Genomic DNA, 19,787 nt, shown 5'->3' on the forward strand with positions numbered 1-19,787 from the left:
TAAAGGGACTGAATATTATTTAAATGGAGAAAGACTGCAGAAAGTTGCAGCACAAAGGGATTTGGAGGATATTTGTGCATAAATCACAAAAAACTAGTTCAAGCAAGTTAATCAGGTAATGGGGAATTCCCATTTCAAAGGGAACGGAGTATAAAAATAGAAAGTCTTGTTACAACTATACAAGGCAGTAGTTAGACCCCTTACCTAAGGAAAGGTATACTGGCATCGGAGGCAGTCCAGAGACAGTTCACTAGGTTGATCCTGGGTAGGGAGGGGTTTTCTTGTGAGGAGAGGTTGAGTAGGTTGGATCTGTACTCATTGGAGTTTAGAAGAATGAGAGGTGACCTTATTGAGACATTTAGAATTCTCAGGGGGCTTGACAGGGTAGATGCTGAGAGGTGGTTTCCCTTTGTGGGAGAATCTAGAACCAGAGGGCACAATATCAGAGTAAGGTATCAGTTGTTTAAGACAGAGATGAGGAGTCATTTCTTCTCTCAGCAGGTAGTGAATCTGTGGAACTCTTTACCGCAGAGGGTTGTAGAGGCTGGGTCATTAAGTATGTTCAAGGTTGAGACAGACAGATATTTAATCAGTAAGGGAATCAAGGATTATGGATATAGGGCAGGAAAGTGGATTGAGGATCATCCAATCAGATCAGTCATCATCCCATTGAATGGTGGAGCAGGCTCAAGGAGATGAATAGCCTCCTCTGCTCCTATGTCTTGTGGTCGTATCTATGGAATTTGTAATTGCTTTTATGAATGTTTGAAATGGACTTTCAAGAGTTTGCATCAACTGTAAAGGGATCAATTGTAATTTTCTTGGACAGTAGGGAATACTGATTCGTTTGACTTGGCGACCCTTGACCTGGAAGCTGTACCAATTGGAAGAATATTAAGAAAGAAGCCACATGGCTGCAGACTCAAATGAGAGCTACAGATACAAAGCTGTGCTATTAGCCGAGGAACTGAAGGGTGAACGTGATCAATGCACAGATAAACATACACAGAGAAAGCAGACAGAGGAAAACAAAGATATCTTTTGAGGAAAAGAAGGAAATCACCCAGGAAGCATTAGTTTTTCTGTTTGGCAGAGAAGTGCTCCTGGAGGTACTGTGTGAGTTGGCTAAAAAAGTCTAGAACCTGAAAAGCTGTGTGAATATCTCGAGATGCTAAAGAGCTGGGTGTTTTCCAAAAAGTGGCCAAAGTGCAAACCTGGGTATTGATGGCTGGTCATTTGAAAAAGATCTCTGGAAAACTACACCATTTGGACTGTCATGACGCAAGGAAAAGTGGGTCTGTAGAAGTGTACCTTGCTGATGATAATCATACCTGTGAACCTCAAAGGTTCAGTAGGACTCCTGAGCTACCCTGCATGAATAAAGAACAGCATACTGTGGAACTGTGCACAATGTAATGCCACATTTTGTGTGGAGAGTGATGCAAATGCTTGCGGTGGGGTGAGATGTATTTTTGCTGTATCGACCATTTCAAGTGAAATTTACCTTTTTAATTTGAAGCATAATTCATGTGGAATTTGTGTTTAATTAATGTTGCTTCAGATTCATGTTAAAGTAAAAGTTACTGTGATTATAGTGGTTACTATAGATATGTTTTAAAGTTCAGATTTTTTTTCCACAGCTCAGATGCTGGGAAAGCAGGATAAGTACTGATTTTAGTCATGTAGTATTTACGTAGGAGAGAGTTAATGGACTTTTGTTTACAAGAGAAAATATCCCCTGGGACTTTTGATTAAAGGAATGAAAGGTGAGTTTAGATTGACAGGGCCATGTGATAATGTGGTTAATGGGTGGAGCTTGGTATGTAGCAGAGAAAGAAACAGCTTGAGTTATGGCTGGGGTTTGTTTAAATTCAGAGGTCTGGAGGTTCAGAGGTTGTGCCATTATTTAAGAAAGGCAGCAACAAAATGCCGGGGAACTACAGACCGGTGAGCCTAATGTCAGTGGTGGGTGCGTTGTTGGAAAGGATTCTGACAGACTGGATCTACATGCATTTGGATCGACAAGGACTGATTAGGGACAGTCAGCATGGCTTTGTGCTTAAGAAATCATGTATTACAAATTTGATGGAGTTTTTTGAATAGGTAACGAAGAAAATAGAAGAAGTCAGTGCAGTAGATGTTGTCTACATGAACTTTAGCAAGGCCTTCGACAAGATACCGCATGATAGGCTGGTCAGTAAGGTTAGATCACATGGGATCCAGGGAGAACTAGCCAATTGGATGCAAAATTGGCTTCCTGGTAAGATGATGTGGAGATGCCGGCATTGGACTGGGGTAAGCACAGTAAGAAGTCTCACAACACCAGGTTAAAGTCCAACAGGTTTCTTTGCTAGCAAATACCATAAGCTTTCGGAGCACAGCTCCTTCGTCAGATGGAGTGGATATCTGTTCTCCAACAGTGCACAGACACAGAAATCAAGTTACAGAATACTAATTAGAATGCGAATTTCTGTGTCTGTGCACTGTTGGAGAACAGATATCCACTCCATCTGACGAAGGAGCTGTGCTCCGAAAGCTTATGGTATTTGCTACCAAAGAAACCTGTTGGACTTTAACCTGGTGTTGTGAGACTTCTTCCTGGTAAGAGGCAGAGGGTGGTGGTAGGGGGTTGTTTTTCAGACTGGAGGCCTGTGATCAGCGGTGTGCCGCAGGGATCAGTGCTGGGTCCACTGTTGTTTGTCATTTATATAAACAATTTGGATGAGAATATAGGAGGCATGGTTAGTATGTTTGTGGATGACACCAAAATTGTTGGTGTAGTGAACAGTTAAGAAGGTTATCTAAGGCTACAATGGGATCTTGGTCAACTGGGCCAGTGGGTCAAGGAATGGTAGCTGGAGTTTAATTCAGATGAATGCAAGGTGTTACATTTGGGTAAGACAAACCAGGGCAGGACTTACACAGTTAGTGGTAGGGCCTGGGGAGTGTTGTCGAACAGAGAGAACTTGGGCTGCAGGTACATAGTTCATTGAAAGTGGCGTCACATGTAGACAGGGTGGTAGAGAAGGCATTTGGCATACTTGCCTTCATCGGTCAGAGCATTGAGTACAGGAGTTGGGACGTTAGGTTACATCTGTACGAGACATTGCTAAGGTCACATTTGGAGTACTGTGTATAATTCCGGTTGCCCTGCTATAGGAAGAATGCTATTAAACTAGAAAGGGAGCAAAAAAGATTTACAAGGGTGTCACCGGCACTGGAAGGTTTGACTTATAAGGAGAGACTGGATAGGCTGGGACCTTTTTCCCTGGAGCATAGGAGGATATAGGGCATATAATCCTTTTAAAGGATTATAAAATAATGAGGGGCATAGATAAGGTAAATAGCTAAGGTCTTTTCTGCATTGTATGGGAGTCCAATACTAGAGGGCATAGGTTTAAAGTGAGAGAGGAAGGATTTAAAAGGGACCTGAGGGGCAACTTTTTCACAGAGGGTGAAAATGGAATGAGCTGCCAGAGGAGGTAGCAGAAACGGGTACAATTATAACATTTAAATGACATTTGGACAGGTACATGGATACGAAAGGTTTGGAGGGATATGGGCCAAATGCAGGCAAATGTTCATTTAGAAAACTTGGTTGGCATGGACAAGTTGGGCCGAAGGGCCTGTTTCCATGCTGTATATCCCTATGACTCTATGACTCTGAAACACAAAATCTCTCTGAAATCTTAAAGGCTGTTTACACTTATTATATCAAGTATATTTATGGTTGCTAACTGTACTTAAAATGGTGTTTGAATCTGTAAGAAGAATGTTCCTTACTTGGAACTGAAACAGTGATAAGTTAGAAATTACAGTTGTTTCTTTTCATGTTAAAATATTGTTTAACAGGTAATAGTTAAGCTGCTTCATTTGTTAGAGTTATAGTTAAACTGTGTTATTAAATAAAGTTTGTCTTACTATGAAGGAACCCTAATTTGTCAACAGAATTACTTTGGGAGAGAAGTATCCTATCCTCATATTTATGCCAAAATAGAAAAATTGTCGGGGTCTGGTGTGGAATCCTAATGTAACTTGGGGTTCTGATCCAGGGCCCTAACCGTTACAAAAAGTGAAATCCTGTTGTTAATTTCTTTGAAAGCATCATTTGGTAAATTTGGTTAGTTTGGTTGATGGTTTCCTCACAGTAACAATTCACCCTGTACTTCATGAAATTGTGGATCCGTATTTGGAGATACAAATGCTTTCGTCTCTGAAATCCAATCATGCTCAACACTGGAGAGTATGTTGTCATACCCTGCCTTCAGGCAATTCCTTCCAGCATCTGTCACTTAAAATGTTCTCAACACCTAGAGGACGACACACCTGCCTTTAGTGTAGTGTAGGGACATGGCAGTCACCTTGATTTTTCAGACATCTAATGCTGAGAACTTGGCTTTCTCACCACCAAGTTGACCTTTCTCTGCTCCCTAGCTATGAGTGTAACACTACATTCTGCACTCTCTTGTTTCCTTCTCTATGAACGGTATGCTTTGTCTGTATAGCGTACAAAAAACAATACTTTTCACTGTATGTCAATACATGTGACAATAATAAATCAAATCAAATCAAATCAAAACCAACGTTTTTAACCCAAATTTTTGTGAGGGTCTAAGCCACGTATTTTGCACGAATGTGGTCCATTTTAAAATCCTTTATCATGCTCAGTAATAATTTATGAGCTGAATGCATTTAGCTAAAACTAGTCTTGGATGAGATTAATTTTGGTGGAACGGACTTTGCCTTTTTTAAAAACACGTCATAGTGAAGGTTATGCTTGGGAATAGGACATTGTAGACAGAGCCTTTGTCTGGACAAGGAATGCAATGCAACAGAAGAGAAGGGAATGTAATTCGGTCTGCGAGAATTCTGTGAAGAAAAGTTACACTAGAAGCATGTGGTCTAATACACAAAAAAAATTAAACTCGCTGACGTCAATTTTGCTCCTGAACATTAATTTAAATATTTATAATCTGCAAATCCCACAAAAGGAAATTACAATGTGGATGCTGCACAGTATTAAATTTAATGGCCAATCATTTTTTGTACCTTTCACTTTTATCCTTATCTGCATTACTGTTGCACCAATGTGAATAATAGGAAAAGATGCTGGTAGCTAAAAGAAAAGTTCAGTATGAGTTGGGCTTGCAGGTTAGCTGTGCAGCACTGCTCAGGAACAGGCTGTCAATCAGGTAGGGGCATTTGATTTGATTAATTGTTGTCACATGTATTAGTATGCAGTGAAAAGCATTGTTTCTTGCGCACTTTACAGACAAAGCATACCCTTCCTGGAGAAGGAAAGGAGAGGGTGCAGAATGTAGTGTTACAGTCATAGCTAGGGCGGCACAGTGGTTAGCACTGCTGCCTCACAGCACCAGGGACACGGGCTCAATTCCTGGCTTGCGTCACTGTCTGTGTGGAGTCTGCACCTTCTCCCCGTGTCTGCGTGGGTTTCCTCCGGGTGCTGCGGTTTCCTCCCACAGTCCAAAGATGTGCACATTAGGTGGATTGGTCATGCTAAATTCTCCCTCAGTGTACCTGACCAGGCACTGGAGTGTGGCGATTAGGAGATTTTCACAGTAACTACATTGCAGTGTTAATGTAAGCCTACTTGTGACTAATAAATAAACTTTAAAGGGTGTAGAGAAAGATCAACTTAATATAAGGTAGGTCCATTCAAACGTCTGATGGCAGCAGAGAAGAAGCTGTTCTTGGGTCAGTTGGTACATGACCTCAGACTTTTGTATCTTTTCCCTGACAGAAGAAGGTGGAGGAGAGTATGTCCGGGTGCATGGGGTCCTTGATTATGCTGGCTGCTTTGCCGAGGCAGTGGGAAGCGTAGATAGAGTCAATGGATGGAAGACTTTGACTTGATTTGATTTATTATTGTCTCATGTATTAATATACAGTGAAAAGTATTGTTTCTTGCGTTCTATACAGACAAAGCATACCATTCATAGGAAAGGAAAGGAGAGAGTGTAATGTTACAGTCATAGCTAGGGTGTAGAGAAAGATAAGCTTAATATAAGGTAGGTCCATTCAAAAGTCTGATGGAAGCAGGGAAGAAGCTGTTCTTGAGTCGGCTGGTACGTGACCTCAGACTTTTGCATATTTTTTCCAACAGAAGAAGGTGGAAGAGAGAATGTCCGGGATGTGTAGGGTCCTTAATTATGCTGGCTGCTTTTCCGAGGCAGCGGGAAGTGTAGACAGTGTCAATGGATGGGAGGCTGGTTTGCGTGATGGATTGGGATACATTCACGACATTTTGTAGTTCCTTGCGGTCTTGGGCAGAGCAGGAGCCACACCAAGCTGTGATACAACCAGAAAGAATGCTTTCTATGGCGCATCTGTAAAAGTTGAAGAGAGAAGTAGTGGACATACTAAATTTCCTTAGCTTCTTGAGAAGGTAGGGGTGTTGGTGGGCTTTCTTAACTATAGCGTTGACATGGGGGGGGGGGGGGAGATCACAGAAGGCAAAGAGTGGTTGTAGATGGGTCTTTTTCAGAGTGGAAGTCGGTCACCAGTGGGGTGCCCCAGGGATCTGTTCTGGGACCCTTGCTCTTTGTGATTTTTATAAATGACCTGGATGAGGAAGTGGAAGGATGGGTTGGCAAGTTTGCTGATGACACAAAGGTTGAAGGTGTTGTGGATAGTGTAGAGGGATGTCAGCAGTTGCAACGAGACATAGATAAGATGCAAGACTGGGCGGAGAAGTGGCAGATGGACTTCAACCCAGATAAGTGTGTGGTGATTCATTTTGGAAGGTCGAATAGGATGGAAGAATATAATATTAAGGGTAAGACGCTTGGCAGTGTGGAAGAACAGAGGGATCTTGGGGTCCGGGTTCATAGGACGCTCAAAGCGGCGTCACAGGTAGAGGCTGTGGTTAAGGAGGCGTATGGATTACTGGCCTTCATCAATAGAGGAATTGAGTTTAGGAATTGGGAGATAATGCTGCAGCTGTATAAGACCCTGGTCAGACCCCACCTGGAGTACTGTGCCCAGTTCTGGTTGCCTCATTACAGAAAGGATGTGGAAGCCATAGAACGGGTGCAGAGGAGATTTATGAGGATGTTGCCGGGATTAAGTGGTATGCCTTATGAGGATAGGTTGAGAGAACTAGGTCTATTCTCCTTGGAGAAGCGAAGGACGAGAGGTGACCTGATAGAGGTGTATAAGATGTTGAGAGGTATTGATAGAGTGGATTCTCAGAGGCTTTTACCCAGGGCTGAAATGGTTGTCACAAGAGGCCACAGGTTTAGGGTGCTGGGGAGTAGGTACAGAGGAGATGTTAGGGGTAAGTTTTTCACTCAGAGGGTGGTGGGTGCGTGGAATCGGCTGCCGGTAGTGGTGGTAGAAGCAGATTCGATTGAGTCTTTTAAGAGACTTTTGGATAGGTTCATGGAGGTTAGTAAGATAGAGGGTTATAGATGAGCCTAGAAGGTAAGGAAATTGTTCGGCGCAACTTGTGGGCCGAAGGGCCTTTTTGTGCTGTAGCTTTTCTATGTTTCTATGTTTCTATCAGGACAGGTTGTTGGTGATCTGGACACCTAAAAACTTGAAGCTCTCGACCCTTTCTGCTTTGTCCCTATCAATGGGGGGGTGGGGGGTGTCTGGCGGTCAATCAGAGAGGGAGGGGCCTGGCTGTCAATCAGGGAAGGGGTTGGGTCTGGCTGTCAATCAGGGAGGGGGGACTGGCTGTCAATCAGGGTGGGGGGGTCTGGCTGTCAATCAGGGTGGGGGGGTCTGGCTGTCAATCAGGGTGGGGGGGTCTGGCTGTCAATCGAGGAGGAGCCTGACTGTCAGTCAGGGGGAAGATTGGTTGTCAATCAGGGAGGGGCGGAGTCCGGCTGTCAATCAGGGAGGGGCGGAGTCCGGCTGTCAATCAGGGAGGGGGTGGGGCCTAGCTGTCAATCAGGGACGGGCCCGTCTGGCTGTCAATCAGGGAGGGGGCGGAGTCCGGCTGTCAATCAGGGAGGGGGCGGAGTCCGGCTGTCAATCAGGGCCAGCCCCGCCCCCGGGGCTCGCGCGGTATCCAATGGTGACGGGGCCTATCTCCTGCCCCCGGGGTGGGCTGGGCCCAGCTGTGTGAGTGAGTGAGTGAGCGAGCAGCGGAGCGGAGCCAGAGCTGTCCGTGTGTGTGAGTGAGTGTCTGAAGGAATCAACCCAACCGGGGGGGGGCACGGTGATCACCGGGGAGCGGGGAGAGAGAGCGAGCTGTCCGGCCGGCCGGGGAGCGGGGAGAGAGAGGCTGATTCCACTCGGTCCATCCAGCCCGCTGCCCACTCCCCCCCCCCCCCCTCCGCTCTCCTCATGTGCCGCCGCTGCTCGCTGTGGGCACGGCGCTGCCCGCCCGCTGCCCTCCTGCCGCCGCTCCTGTTGCTCCTGGGGCTGGCACCGGGCGGCGGGCGCCCCGAGAATGTGGCCGCCCCGTGCCCGGCCGTGTGCCGCTGTCAGGGCGACGGCGGAGCCGCGCTGAGGGTCGACTGCTCCGGCCGGGAATTGACCAGCGTCCCGCAAGGCCTCGGCATCTTCACCTTCTTCCTGTGAGTATTAATAACAAACCTCAACATACCAGCAAAACACCGCAATAATAATCCCAATGAAGCCTTCCCAGTGGTGGGCATTTCGGGTTTAATTTTCATTAATTGTCTGAAGCCAGGGGAGTGAGGGGCTGGAATTTATTTATAAATCATATAGCAGCTCGCTTTCTGCGTGACTTTTTTACAGTAATAATCGCAGTGAATGCTAATGGTTTCTCAGGAATGTGAGCACCGACCTTCCTTAGTTAATTCAAGGCAAGAAAATGCCCTCTTGGGACAGCTGGAGAGAGAAAAAGAAGTGTTTATTGCTCTGCTGGAAGTTCACTAAATATATTTTCTTTTGTACATAATGCAGAGCACAACACCTTTGAAATGATTCATAACTGCAAAGGTGCCATCTTTTTATTGGTGTCACAAGTTTACATTAAGGCTGCAATGAAGTTTTGTGGTATTTCTTAATCACCTGGGTTCATGTTGAACTTATCCTACTTTCACAGTAACTTCATTGCAGTGTTAATGTAAACCTACTTGTGACTAATAAATAAACTTTAACTTTTTAACTTTAGGGAGTTGGAAGCGGAGGGTCTGCGACCGGTCTGTCAAGTCAAAATCAAATCTCAGTTTTGCCTTTGCAGATTATATTAGACTATTGATATAGTCCCATCAAATTGCACACTTGTGGTTTAAAGTTACCCAGATGCAACCATCGGGAAGTAAAGTGGGTCGATTGCTGTTACTTTCCTATCAGCCTATTTCTTCAAAATTGAGTCTATGGTTTCAGTTAAGTCTCAAGATTCTGGCTGACCCAACAATTAGTTCTCAGTTAAGATCATTTGGTTGAAGAATAATTTCTGTGTTCTCGTGCTTCAGTTATGTTATAGTTTAGTTTTGGCACTGGGAAATATTTTGGACCACACAGGGATTATTAACATGTAAGCTACCACTGCTGTTTTTTGTCGAGATTGGTAGTTTTTCAAAATGGAAAAGGGAATAACTTTCATTAGCTGTTTGAGTGCTAAGTTGTGAACTTAGATTTTTCAATTTGATTGCCCTGTACTGTAAATTGCACCACGAGTCAGATGCTGGTGAACTCTGAATGCAATAAAAACCAAAACTCAATGCTGAAAATACTCAGCAGGCCAGGTAACAACTGCGCAGCAAGAAACCGAGTCAATGTTTCAGGCTGATGACCTTTCATCATGACTGCTTCTAATGATAGACAATCAGGAACATTATCTCTGTTTCTCTCTCCACAGATGCTACCTGACCTGCTGAGTGTTTCTAGCAGTCTCTGTTTTTGTTTCAGATTTCTAGTCTCCAGCACTTTGCTTCAGTGCTAGCTCTGTGTATGTTCTATGTGCCCACGTGTGTGGCTCAGCCCCCTTCCTTAAACCAACCAAACATGCAATGGACAGTGTAACTCTAACTCCAGGTCACAGTGCTGTCAAATATTGCCCTACTTGGTGCTGTATAAATTGGACACTAATGCAAATAAAAAAGCATAACATAATTAAAGCTTTTTAATTTTATTGGAATACATCGGACTTAGGAGCAGAAGTAGGCAAATTCAGCCTTTCCAGCCTGCTCCACAATTCAATCAGATCATGGCTGATCTCTCCCTGGTCTCAAATCCACCTCCCTACCTGTTTCCCATAGCCCTCTTTCCCTTTTATTTTATTAGAAATATATCGATCTCCCTTATACTTATGAAATAGTACCTTTCTGCCCCTTTGCTGTTAGGAAATAGCTCTCTAACTTTCAGTTAAGTAATGAAAAAATCAAACTCTTCCACCTCCCACTTTTTTTGTCATTTGTTGTGAGTTTTTGCAGCAAAGATCAATTTCAGTTTGATCAGATTGTTATTCGCATCCATGATGCCTTTCCCCCTAGTTTCCTGCCAATCAGAAAGTTAGGGCACTGAGGTAAAATGAAAGGTCAGCAACCCGGGGCATACAATATAATATTCAATTGCAATATGCACATTCCTAAAAAAAGGCCTTTGCTGTGGAAGACAGAACTTTTCAGTAAGCTATGTCAAAGAAATTTGAGTTAATGGGTCAATTTGTATTCCATTTACACCAGGAAATGTAAATGTTAAAGCATCTTTTTTTCAAATGTTGCTAGATTTACCGAAGCAAGACAGAAATATGTCGTGATCCAGATGGTTTGCACCCTAAAGTAATGTTAGCAAACTTGTGTCCAGTGGATTTTTCTGTGTGGGCATGGTTTCTTGCAGGATATGAATTTTCTTTATATGTACCACTGCATGGATTTAAATGTGGATGTGTACATGTGGGATTTTTAAAGAATTCTGCAGTTCTAGCTGAAACTGGTGAAAAGAATGTTAAAGTTCATGTATAAACTGATGCTATCCTGATTTGAATAGAGCTTGTTAGATGATGCTTTCAAAAGACAAATGAGCTGTAAAGTTTTCTATTAAAAAAAGGCAACAGTGGAAATATCTTTTCTTTTAGCCAATCATTTTGGCTCCGTAAGGTGGTTTGATACCTGTGAGCAGTTGAAAATTACTGAGACCGTCAGTAAACAGCAGTTAAGATTAAGCACCATCCTACTTAAGCATCACACTGTGTTGAAGTAACTGTTGTAGTAAATTGCTGATTAAAATTAGAATTTTTCCACATGTATGAAATGATTATTTGTACATTGAGTGAGTGATCATGAATTATAGCAAAACCATGTATATCGCCGCCATAGTTTCCATCACAGTGCTCTGAGCTGGTAGTTGTTGGATATTTGCTATTTAGATGGTGTGTTATTGCTTTCACTAATACTGTGTCACTCTTTCAGTGGAAAAATACAGTTTATATGAAAGCAGATTTTGCTCAGCTTGGAGGAAATTACAGTGGATAATTTTTACTGGGATAACAAATTATTGCTTAAAGAATGTCAGTTGTGTGCAGTGTTTACCTAGTTGTTGTGAGACTTCTTACTGTGTTTCAGAATGTCAATGTTTTATGCTGTCCCAGGATAATTCAAATACTTGCATTGTGTGTGTGTGTGTTTTGGTTTCCTTTGACCAGGGAGAAAGACCCTTGTAATTATGATTATTTGTAACTATTGGGTGTTTATAGAATGAAAGGACAATGTTAACCCCCTGAAACTGTGTCCTTAGAAATATTGTGCCATAGATATTTGACAACAAACTAATATGCAAATGGTAAGGTTGCACTGATTGTGGGTAAAACAAAATGCAGTATTTTTTAAGCCACTGAATATCTTAGTGCTATCTTTTCTAGAATAACTGCCCTGGAGCCTTGTATGTTCAAGGGTTATTACTTCTTAATCTGAGTCTGCTGCGATAATTGGCTACCTATGTGCTTAACCTGCATCATGTGATGCATGTTGGAATGTTAAGTTTATGAAATGCAGATATTGCTGATAATTATATTGCTTGAAAGGGGCATATTAAGAGTACTGGAAAGCAGTCACCCAATAACATGGAAATCCTTCAGCAGGAAATAGTTCTTTTTAGATCTTTTTTGTATTAAATGTCATGAGTAGTGAACTATGCTTTAGCAGATATTTTGATTAAGATACCATACGATGAGTGGGTTGCTTTCGAAAGTTAAAAAGCAGGCAAATCCACAATATCTTGAAACCACTTCTGCAGTGTCAGCAACTGCATTTATGAATCTGATTTAATTGACGCTTCTAAACTGTTCCAGCCAAATTGTACCAAAGCTCAGAAGGCATTAATAGCGATTGCAGAAAACTTTGCTGTCAGACACATGGTTTATAAGTTATTTTGTCGCTTGATGATTCCACAATTATATAGAGGAGAGGTTGGGATATAGTTTTTATCTATATATATATATAACTTTTGTATTTATAAATATATATATATATAACTTTTGTATTTATAACTTGCAAGTAAAGGGAAGCAGACAAAATTTGACCATACCTATTCAGTATTGAGTTGCACCTGGTAGCCATAAGTTGGGGTATTTTGTGGCTTAACCATATTGACCTACTTGAATAGTTACACATTGTTAATAAAACAAGATTTGTTTTTCTGTCATTTTGAACAGATAAGGTGCCCAAGGTACTAATAGGTGAGCTATGCATTCAATGTGCTTACTTGATTGAGACTTCAGAAACATACAGCTTTTGTTGCTGGGTATTTGGCAAGAACTCGGGTGCATTTTTTTTTTGCAACCGGGACAGCAAAAAGCTGTTTTAGTAAAATGGTGTTCCAAATAATGCTTGGTTATACTGTGAAGTATCACAGCACGCAAGAAGGAAAGTAAGCCTCTTGCGTGCCTTAATCAGTTTTAAATGCTGTGCTATAATGGATTGAGTGAATTTGTGTCTTGTGTATGTGATACATTTTAGTTCTTTTAAAAAATTTGTTCTCTGGCTAGAGGTGTCTTTAGCAGGGTCGGCATTTATTGTCCATTTTTAATTGCCCTAGAGAAGTTTGTGGTGAGCCACCTTTTGATTTGGCTGCATCCATATGGGTGATTGTACTCCTGAAATAAGGATTTTGACCCAGTCACAATGAAGGAATGGTGAAATGAATCCAATTTTGGGCGGTATACAACCTAACGAGAGCTTGTGCGTACTGTTTTAGCAGTCAAATTCATAAAATCTTGTACATAATTTGCTTAACTCCCATTTAAATGCGTGCTGGATTGTACTGTAGCCATTTGAGCTGATAATTTGAAAAACACAGGCTTAAGCTAACCTGAGTGGTTTTTTTTTCAACTGATTTTCTACCTCAGCTGTAATATGTTGGAGTATGGAACAGTACCATCAGGCGCTGGTGTCCTCTGGTAACTGGTTCAAGTGGCTATTCGCCTTGTCTGAACCTGAACCTTGAAGCAGAGTGTTGGCAGATGACTCCGCTATGGGGAAAGGTGGATCAAAGCTCAGCACTTTTCTGTTCTTCTCTGATGTTCACACATAAACAGCATTCCCTGAACACTGACCAGGAATGGAGAGTCTGGCCAACTACTGTTTTCCCCTTTCTAACCCAGGCACACTGAAGGTCAGTAATAATGCCTGTGCTACCATTTTGGTTACAAATACTAGCCACCTCAGAACAGATCAGAGATTGAACCTGGGACCTTTTTTGTTTACATGATCTTAGTACAATAAAACCCATAACTAGTTTGTCAAGAAATGTGATTGCTTTGAATAAGGTTTTCTGCACACTGGGCATGAGTAGTTCATTGTAGATTGTAGTTTTCTGGTGTTAATTACATCTGTACATAGCTTTAAACCAGCTAGACCTCTGTGACACTTACAAATGTGCAAGATTTTTTTGGAATCAAAAATTTGAAATGTAAGCCATTGTGCTCAGTCTGATGTGTTATGCTATTGTCACTTGTTACCTTACTTCAAACGGTTAGCTACCAGCATAGTTTGACTGACAGAAGAGTAAATGCACATCTTTAATGTATGATTTGGTGAACTGTTAACTAGTTTAATTACTGAACAGTTATTAGGGCAATAAAATACAAAAAAAAGTAACTTGGAACAGTGACTATGATGTGGAACAATGGTGCAGTATCTTTATAACCATTTAAAAATTTGTGTTAGTAAGCGTGCTGCATTTTTAGAAATACCATGCATTGTATTTGGATTATTTAAAATGGTAAATGTGCTTTGCAGGTCACAAACTCTTTACTCACTCTTTCCCAGGAATGAGGGAACTCTGTACCTCAGTTTCTTTTCCCTCCTGCAAAACTTGATGTCTGCAATGACCAGGGCTTAATTAATCTTTCCCTCTATTGCACATTTTCCTGACCTGTTGGTGACCTGAACTATGGGCCTTTGCATGGATTTCACAACCTTAAAAAAAATTGTTCACAGCCATCAATTTGGAACATCTGCCAAAAACTAAGTTATAAATTTTTAAAAACTGAAATTCATTCATGGAGCTGCTGAGTAACTTATCGTACTGTTTTAACTGAATAAGTGGGGAATTATTTTGTTCGATTAAAATGTTGTGTAAAATTTTACCTTGGTGCTGAATTTGTGAGGTAATGCTTGTGAATAAAGTGAATCAGTAGTGCAGTTGCACATTGATACTTATGAGCTTGTGCTGGGTGAGAATGCGATTCTAGCTGGCATTTCTTTTAAAAGAAAGTAAAGAAAGGGTGGCACAGTGGTTAGCACTGCTGCCTCACAGTGGTCGGTGCAGACTCGATGGGCCGAATGGCCTCCTTCTGCACTGACTTAAAGTTAGATACAAAACTCTCGTATTTCAAATGCACTGTCTGAAAGGATGATGGAAATAGCTTCAATCATAATTTCCAAGAGGGAATTGGATAAATATTGAAGTGAAAGAATTTTCAGTGCAATGGGGAAAGAGCTAGGGAATAGGACCTGTAGGATGGTTCTTTCAGTTTTTTTATTAATGTCACAAGTAGGCTTACATTAACACTGCAATGAAATTACTGTGAAAAGCTTCTAATTGCCACACTCCGGTACCTGTTCGGGTACACTGAGGGAGAATTTAGCATAGCCTAATGCAACTAACCAGCACGCCTTTCGGACTGTGGGAGGAAACCGGAGCACCTGGAGGAAACCCACGCAGACACGGAGAACGTGCAAACTCCACACAGACAGTGACCCAAGGCTGGAATTGAACCCGGGTCCCTGGCACTATGAGCCAGCAATGCTAACCACCGTGCCGTCCATTCATAGAGACAGCACAAGTTTGATGGGCCAATTGGCCTCATTCTCTCCATACGATCTCGTAACAGTGGTCTGTTTAATTGAGAAGTGGTAAGAATAATGAGTATTATTCTGCATATTTTTTACTATAACAAATCAGTGCTGGGGGGACTGAGTAATTCAGTGAAAATTATTTTATTTCTATTTGTTCCGTATTAATTTCTAATATAAACTTGCATTCCAAAATTTGATTAATTACATTTCTGACATGCTAATTGTATTTGGTTTGACACTCTGATTTTGTTCAGAACTGTTACTGATAAAACAGGTAAAGCTATCGTCAATACGCTGAATGAAGCTTGATCAAGATGAGCTGCTGTAAAGATAGAGAATGGTCATGAAACAATTCCATGTAGACCAAATGGCTGCATCATGTCCACAAGTTTTATGAAGTGATTAATTCTACATTACGGGGAAATAATTCATAGCAAACATTGTGTAACAAAATCGAATACACAGTTGGTCTATAGGAGGCCAAAAAAGGGGATTATTTCACTTGACCCACATGATGAGTTGTATGGCTGGTTAGCTGAGTTGGCTGGAGTAAGGTACTTAATAATGCTGACAACATGGATTCAGTCCCTGGCTGAGGTGGTTCTTGGAGTCTGCATCTGCTACCTGCTTGTATTGTGATATAATAGCACATGGAAAGACTGCTGGAGTTAAGAGAAGAGCCTGAGTCAGCAACCTTCAGACAATTGAGGAAACTCGATGAAGAGGCAGAGATGAGTGGTACTCTGGTTTGGACATTTGTGGTGAGAAATGAAAAGGGGAAAATGGCCTTCATGGGAGTGATGTGGATTCCCATAAGGAGGAAAGAAAAATTGGGAGGAATGTCCATTTGGAAATCGCACAAATCAATTGATGGCCATTTATGACCCTGGACGCACATTGTTTTCCAGCTATCTTGGCCAGGAAATGTCACATTAGGATTTAAATGCAAATGAAAAATGCTTTTTCAATTAATGTATGGTAGTGGTTTTTTAATCTACAAACATATCCTTTTTTTTGAGAAAATAACTTTCTAGCTAACAGTAATTTTGAAATGTAAACAAAAGTGCAGTGTAGAGAAATATGTTTTCTGGCAAGCTTCACAGTATCCATTTTGAAATGAGTTGTTAGCTTCCACTTGGTTGCATATGAATAGTTGCACGGTGCATTGACCTGGTCCCTCCGCAGGGAAGCTGATGTGGGCTTTATGGCAAGAACCTTGCTGGTAACAAAGAAAGCATATGGAATATTTCACTTTCCCTTCTTAGCGTAATACAGCTTGGTGACTTGTGCTGCATATAACCATCAGTTTCAGGACATGAGGTCAGCATTGACCTATCTTTTCACTCCATATTTTGGAAGAATTCATGTAGTTGAGAATTTAATTTTTGAAACTACTTTTAAATGCGGTTATGAAATAAAGCTAAACATTTTCAAATGCACAGTAATAATATAAAATGATATGTTTGCATTTAATCCAGCACTGTATGATTCATAATGAAGCAGCCTTGATGTACACACTCTGAATTGCTATGTACACACATACATATCAGTTTTAATTTTTTTTCAACATCTATTTTTGTTTTAACATCTTGATCTAGAATTGTAAACATTAACAGAACAGTTAATATTTGACAGAATTGTTCTATATGGAAGCTTACAACAAGCCTTTTTTGTTTCAAGGGCGATTTTTCCTGCATGTGGCACAGAGTGCTCCACAGAAGTTGTGGACGTCAAGAGTTCCTGAATTCTTTTCTTGTAAATCACTTGTATGCAGAATGTGAAAATGATTCTGTTTCTGTACCCTACAAATCCTTCCACCTCTCTTTCCAAGTAACAGTCATCCTGTCAGGAATAAATAGTCTGAAAGCCGAGAGAAGTTGTTACTCTGTCTGTTCCTTGTTTGCCCCCTTTTCCACCTCATTAAGTTGACTTTAAATCTTGATGTGGCTAATGACATGCAGGGCTGATTATTCTCTCTGGCTAGTGAGATATTTCCTTCCAGTAATTGAGTTCTGTGCCCTTTCACCCAGGAAACGCCTGGATGTTTAATTTGTTTTTCAGGGAGTGTTAGTCAGTAAGTAATTAAACCACAGAGTGACTTAAGCTTCCTTTTTGGATAACTTATACCTATGTGCAAAAGCCAGGGCAGTCTCCCTCATAATAATTTTGCTATTCTGAGCATTTCATGGTGTCCTTAGAAATGTAATTGTTTCAATGGCAGTGCCATTTATCAGGAACTTTAGGAATCATGTTGAAAGTTTCTTTGGCACACTATATAAACACAATCATATTTCAATTAAAATGTTGAATTTTTATCAGACTGCAATATAATCAATAGCTGAAATATGTAAACTTCGTATGATGCGGGTTTAAAATTTAGAAGCAGTGTGAATAGGTTTGATCAGTATCATTTGCAAGATTTGTGCATGTGACCAACACTTTTATACACATTTTAAACTGGATATGACTTCTGGCACCTTGTTCAATATAAGACTGCAGTTCTAGCACTATTGCTATTTTAATTATATAGTTGGTACTCGCTTGTCTCTTGTTTTTTCACTGTCACTTTCATCTCATTTATTTTCTCGACTGGGAAACTGCATTTAACTACATTTTAATTCTGACAAATATTCTAGTAACGGGAAAGGGTAGTTCCTTCCCCCAGTTGGAATGATCCATTTTTATGAGATTCTCCTCTTGTAGCTGAAAACTGATTATATCTCCATGCTAATGGATTTGAGTAACATAGTGCCTTAGTATTCAAACCTGTGACTCTCTGGGAAGCCATTGCTTTGAAAACTACAGAACTCTTAATTGGTTCCAGTATCTGCACTGTTTTTATTCTGATGAATGATTTACCTCTCGTTATCTGTTGGCTTTTAGAGGTTAGAGGTGAATTACCGATCCAAATCCTGTCCCAAATGAGCAACAGCTCACTCGGTAAAACAGACATGAATCTCAAACTCGACTTCTCTTCTCCAGGAGGTCAGAATATTGCACAAAGAAACTTGCCTTGTATCTGACCTGGAAGAGTGGTTATGTTTTGGTAATCCTTGGTGCAAATCAAAAAAAAGTCAAGTTGTCTCATTTAATAATAAATATGCACGCATTAAAAAGAACTTGAATAGACATTGTAGTTTTTTTTTGATTCAGTTTGAATATTGGTTTAAACTTCCTGACCCATTGCTAATAGTTAATGATATTGAGCTTCACACGTTCAGGGTTCATTAGTTTAACCATTATTTGTGAATAGTTTTCAAACAATAATTGCAATAAGAGTAAATTCCCCAAGGAATATAAATTTGTAATCTGTAAAATTAGCTTTTGATACATAACCTGTTTGAGTGACACATTAAAATCTGTGGTCTGTCAGTGGCACGCAAAGGAAACAATATCTGGTATTTTGTTTCACAGGTATTCAGGTAATTGCTAATGTACACAGGCAGGGGTAATGTTGAAACAGATAGGTGTAGAAAGTATATTCATTTATTGAAACTAAAGGTTGTCAAATAAAGCAGACCAACCCCTCCTTTTAGGACCTTTTTCTTTCTGTTTTGTTATTGCTAGCAATGTGGGCAGAACTGCTTATTTCTCTTTAGTAGGTGTTAATTAGTTTACAACCATTGTATTGAAGCTAGGGGCAAAAAAAAAGTGTGTTGGAATGAGACTGTGCATTGTCCTACTATTAGGTAATGAAAACAGCCTGAATGGCGTCTTCCTGATTTATTGCACCACATTGCCCAGTTCAAGGCTGCAGTGCATAGCATGTTTACTGCATTGAATCATGAGAAACTGTCTGCTGTGTTCATTATTATATTTGGGTTGTCTTCTCACAAACTAATAGCACCAATACTATAATGTTTCACAGTGCCCACAAGTTATTGACCATATTTATTATGATGGATTTAACTCCTTAGCAGCTATTAGAAAGGAAGTAAAAATCCTCCTTGCCAATGATTTAACTATTGGTTTAGCTTTATTTCTTTGCTGCCCCCTTCCCGTGTAATTATAGTCCTTGAAGTAGCCCTGAGGTTCTACTGCTCGAACTAATTGCGGTATATCAAATTACAAACTCCATTAGCAAATGGTAACGAGTGATTGTAAATTGTTTTTTTCCTCCTTTTCTCTCTCAAATCTCGTACCAAAAATGCTTCAAAAATGTACAATTGGTTGTGTAGTACTTCGGAAATGCACAATGTTATATAACTTTGGGAAAGTTGAGTTGCGCTTTACTGATAGAATAGTAAAACATCTATTGTCCAGTATGTCTGGTTGTTAAGTCTATTGTGCGCAACAGTAATAAAAGCTGTGATGTAGCCAGTGCCGAGTAGGCGAGAGGATAACTTATTTTTGGGAATCCCTTGGCAAGCGCCAAAACAGTTGGTTAAGATAAAAAGCAGACAGAAACTGATATCATGCACACAGACCTCTTGTTGTATTAAATGCCATTCTCCTTAAGCCTCTTGCTAAACTTATTTGTGAGTATTTGAAAGTCTCTTAAAGATGTTACTGTAATAGGATTTGTTGCTTCTGAAAAGAGCATTACAA

The 19,787-nt window shown here is 40.7% G+C and overlaps 1 protein-coding gene across 1 annotated transcript in view; it reads left to right on the top strand.

Annotated features, from left to right (window-relative positions):
* Positions 1 to 8,019: 8,019 nt before the first annotated feature.
* Positions 8,020 to 19,787, top strand: part of lgr4 (leucine-rich repeat containing G protein-coupled receptor 4) — a 132,410-nt gene continuing 120,642 nt past the window's right edge. Inside the window, exon 1 of the mRNA XM_078221025.1 lies at positions 8,020 to 8,546. Coding sequence (XP_078077151.1) covers positions 8,314 to 8,546 — 233 coding nt within the window. The 5' untranslated portion in view covers positions 8,020 to 8,313. The remainder of the gene's footprint in view (positions 8,547 to 19,787) is intronic.

Source organism: Mustelus asterias, chromosome 9, assembly GCF_964213995.1.
Source record: "Mustelus asterias chromosome 9, sMusAst1.hap1.1, whole genome shotgun sequence".
Classification (NCBI taxonomy): domain Eukaryota; kingdom Metazoa; phylum Chordata; class Chondrichthyes; order Carcharhiniformes; family Triakidae; genus Mustelus; species Mustelus asterias.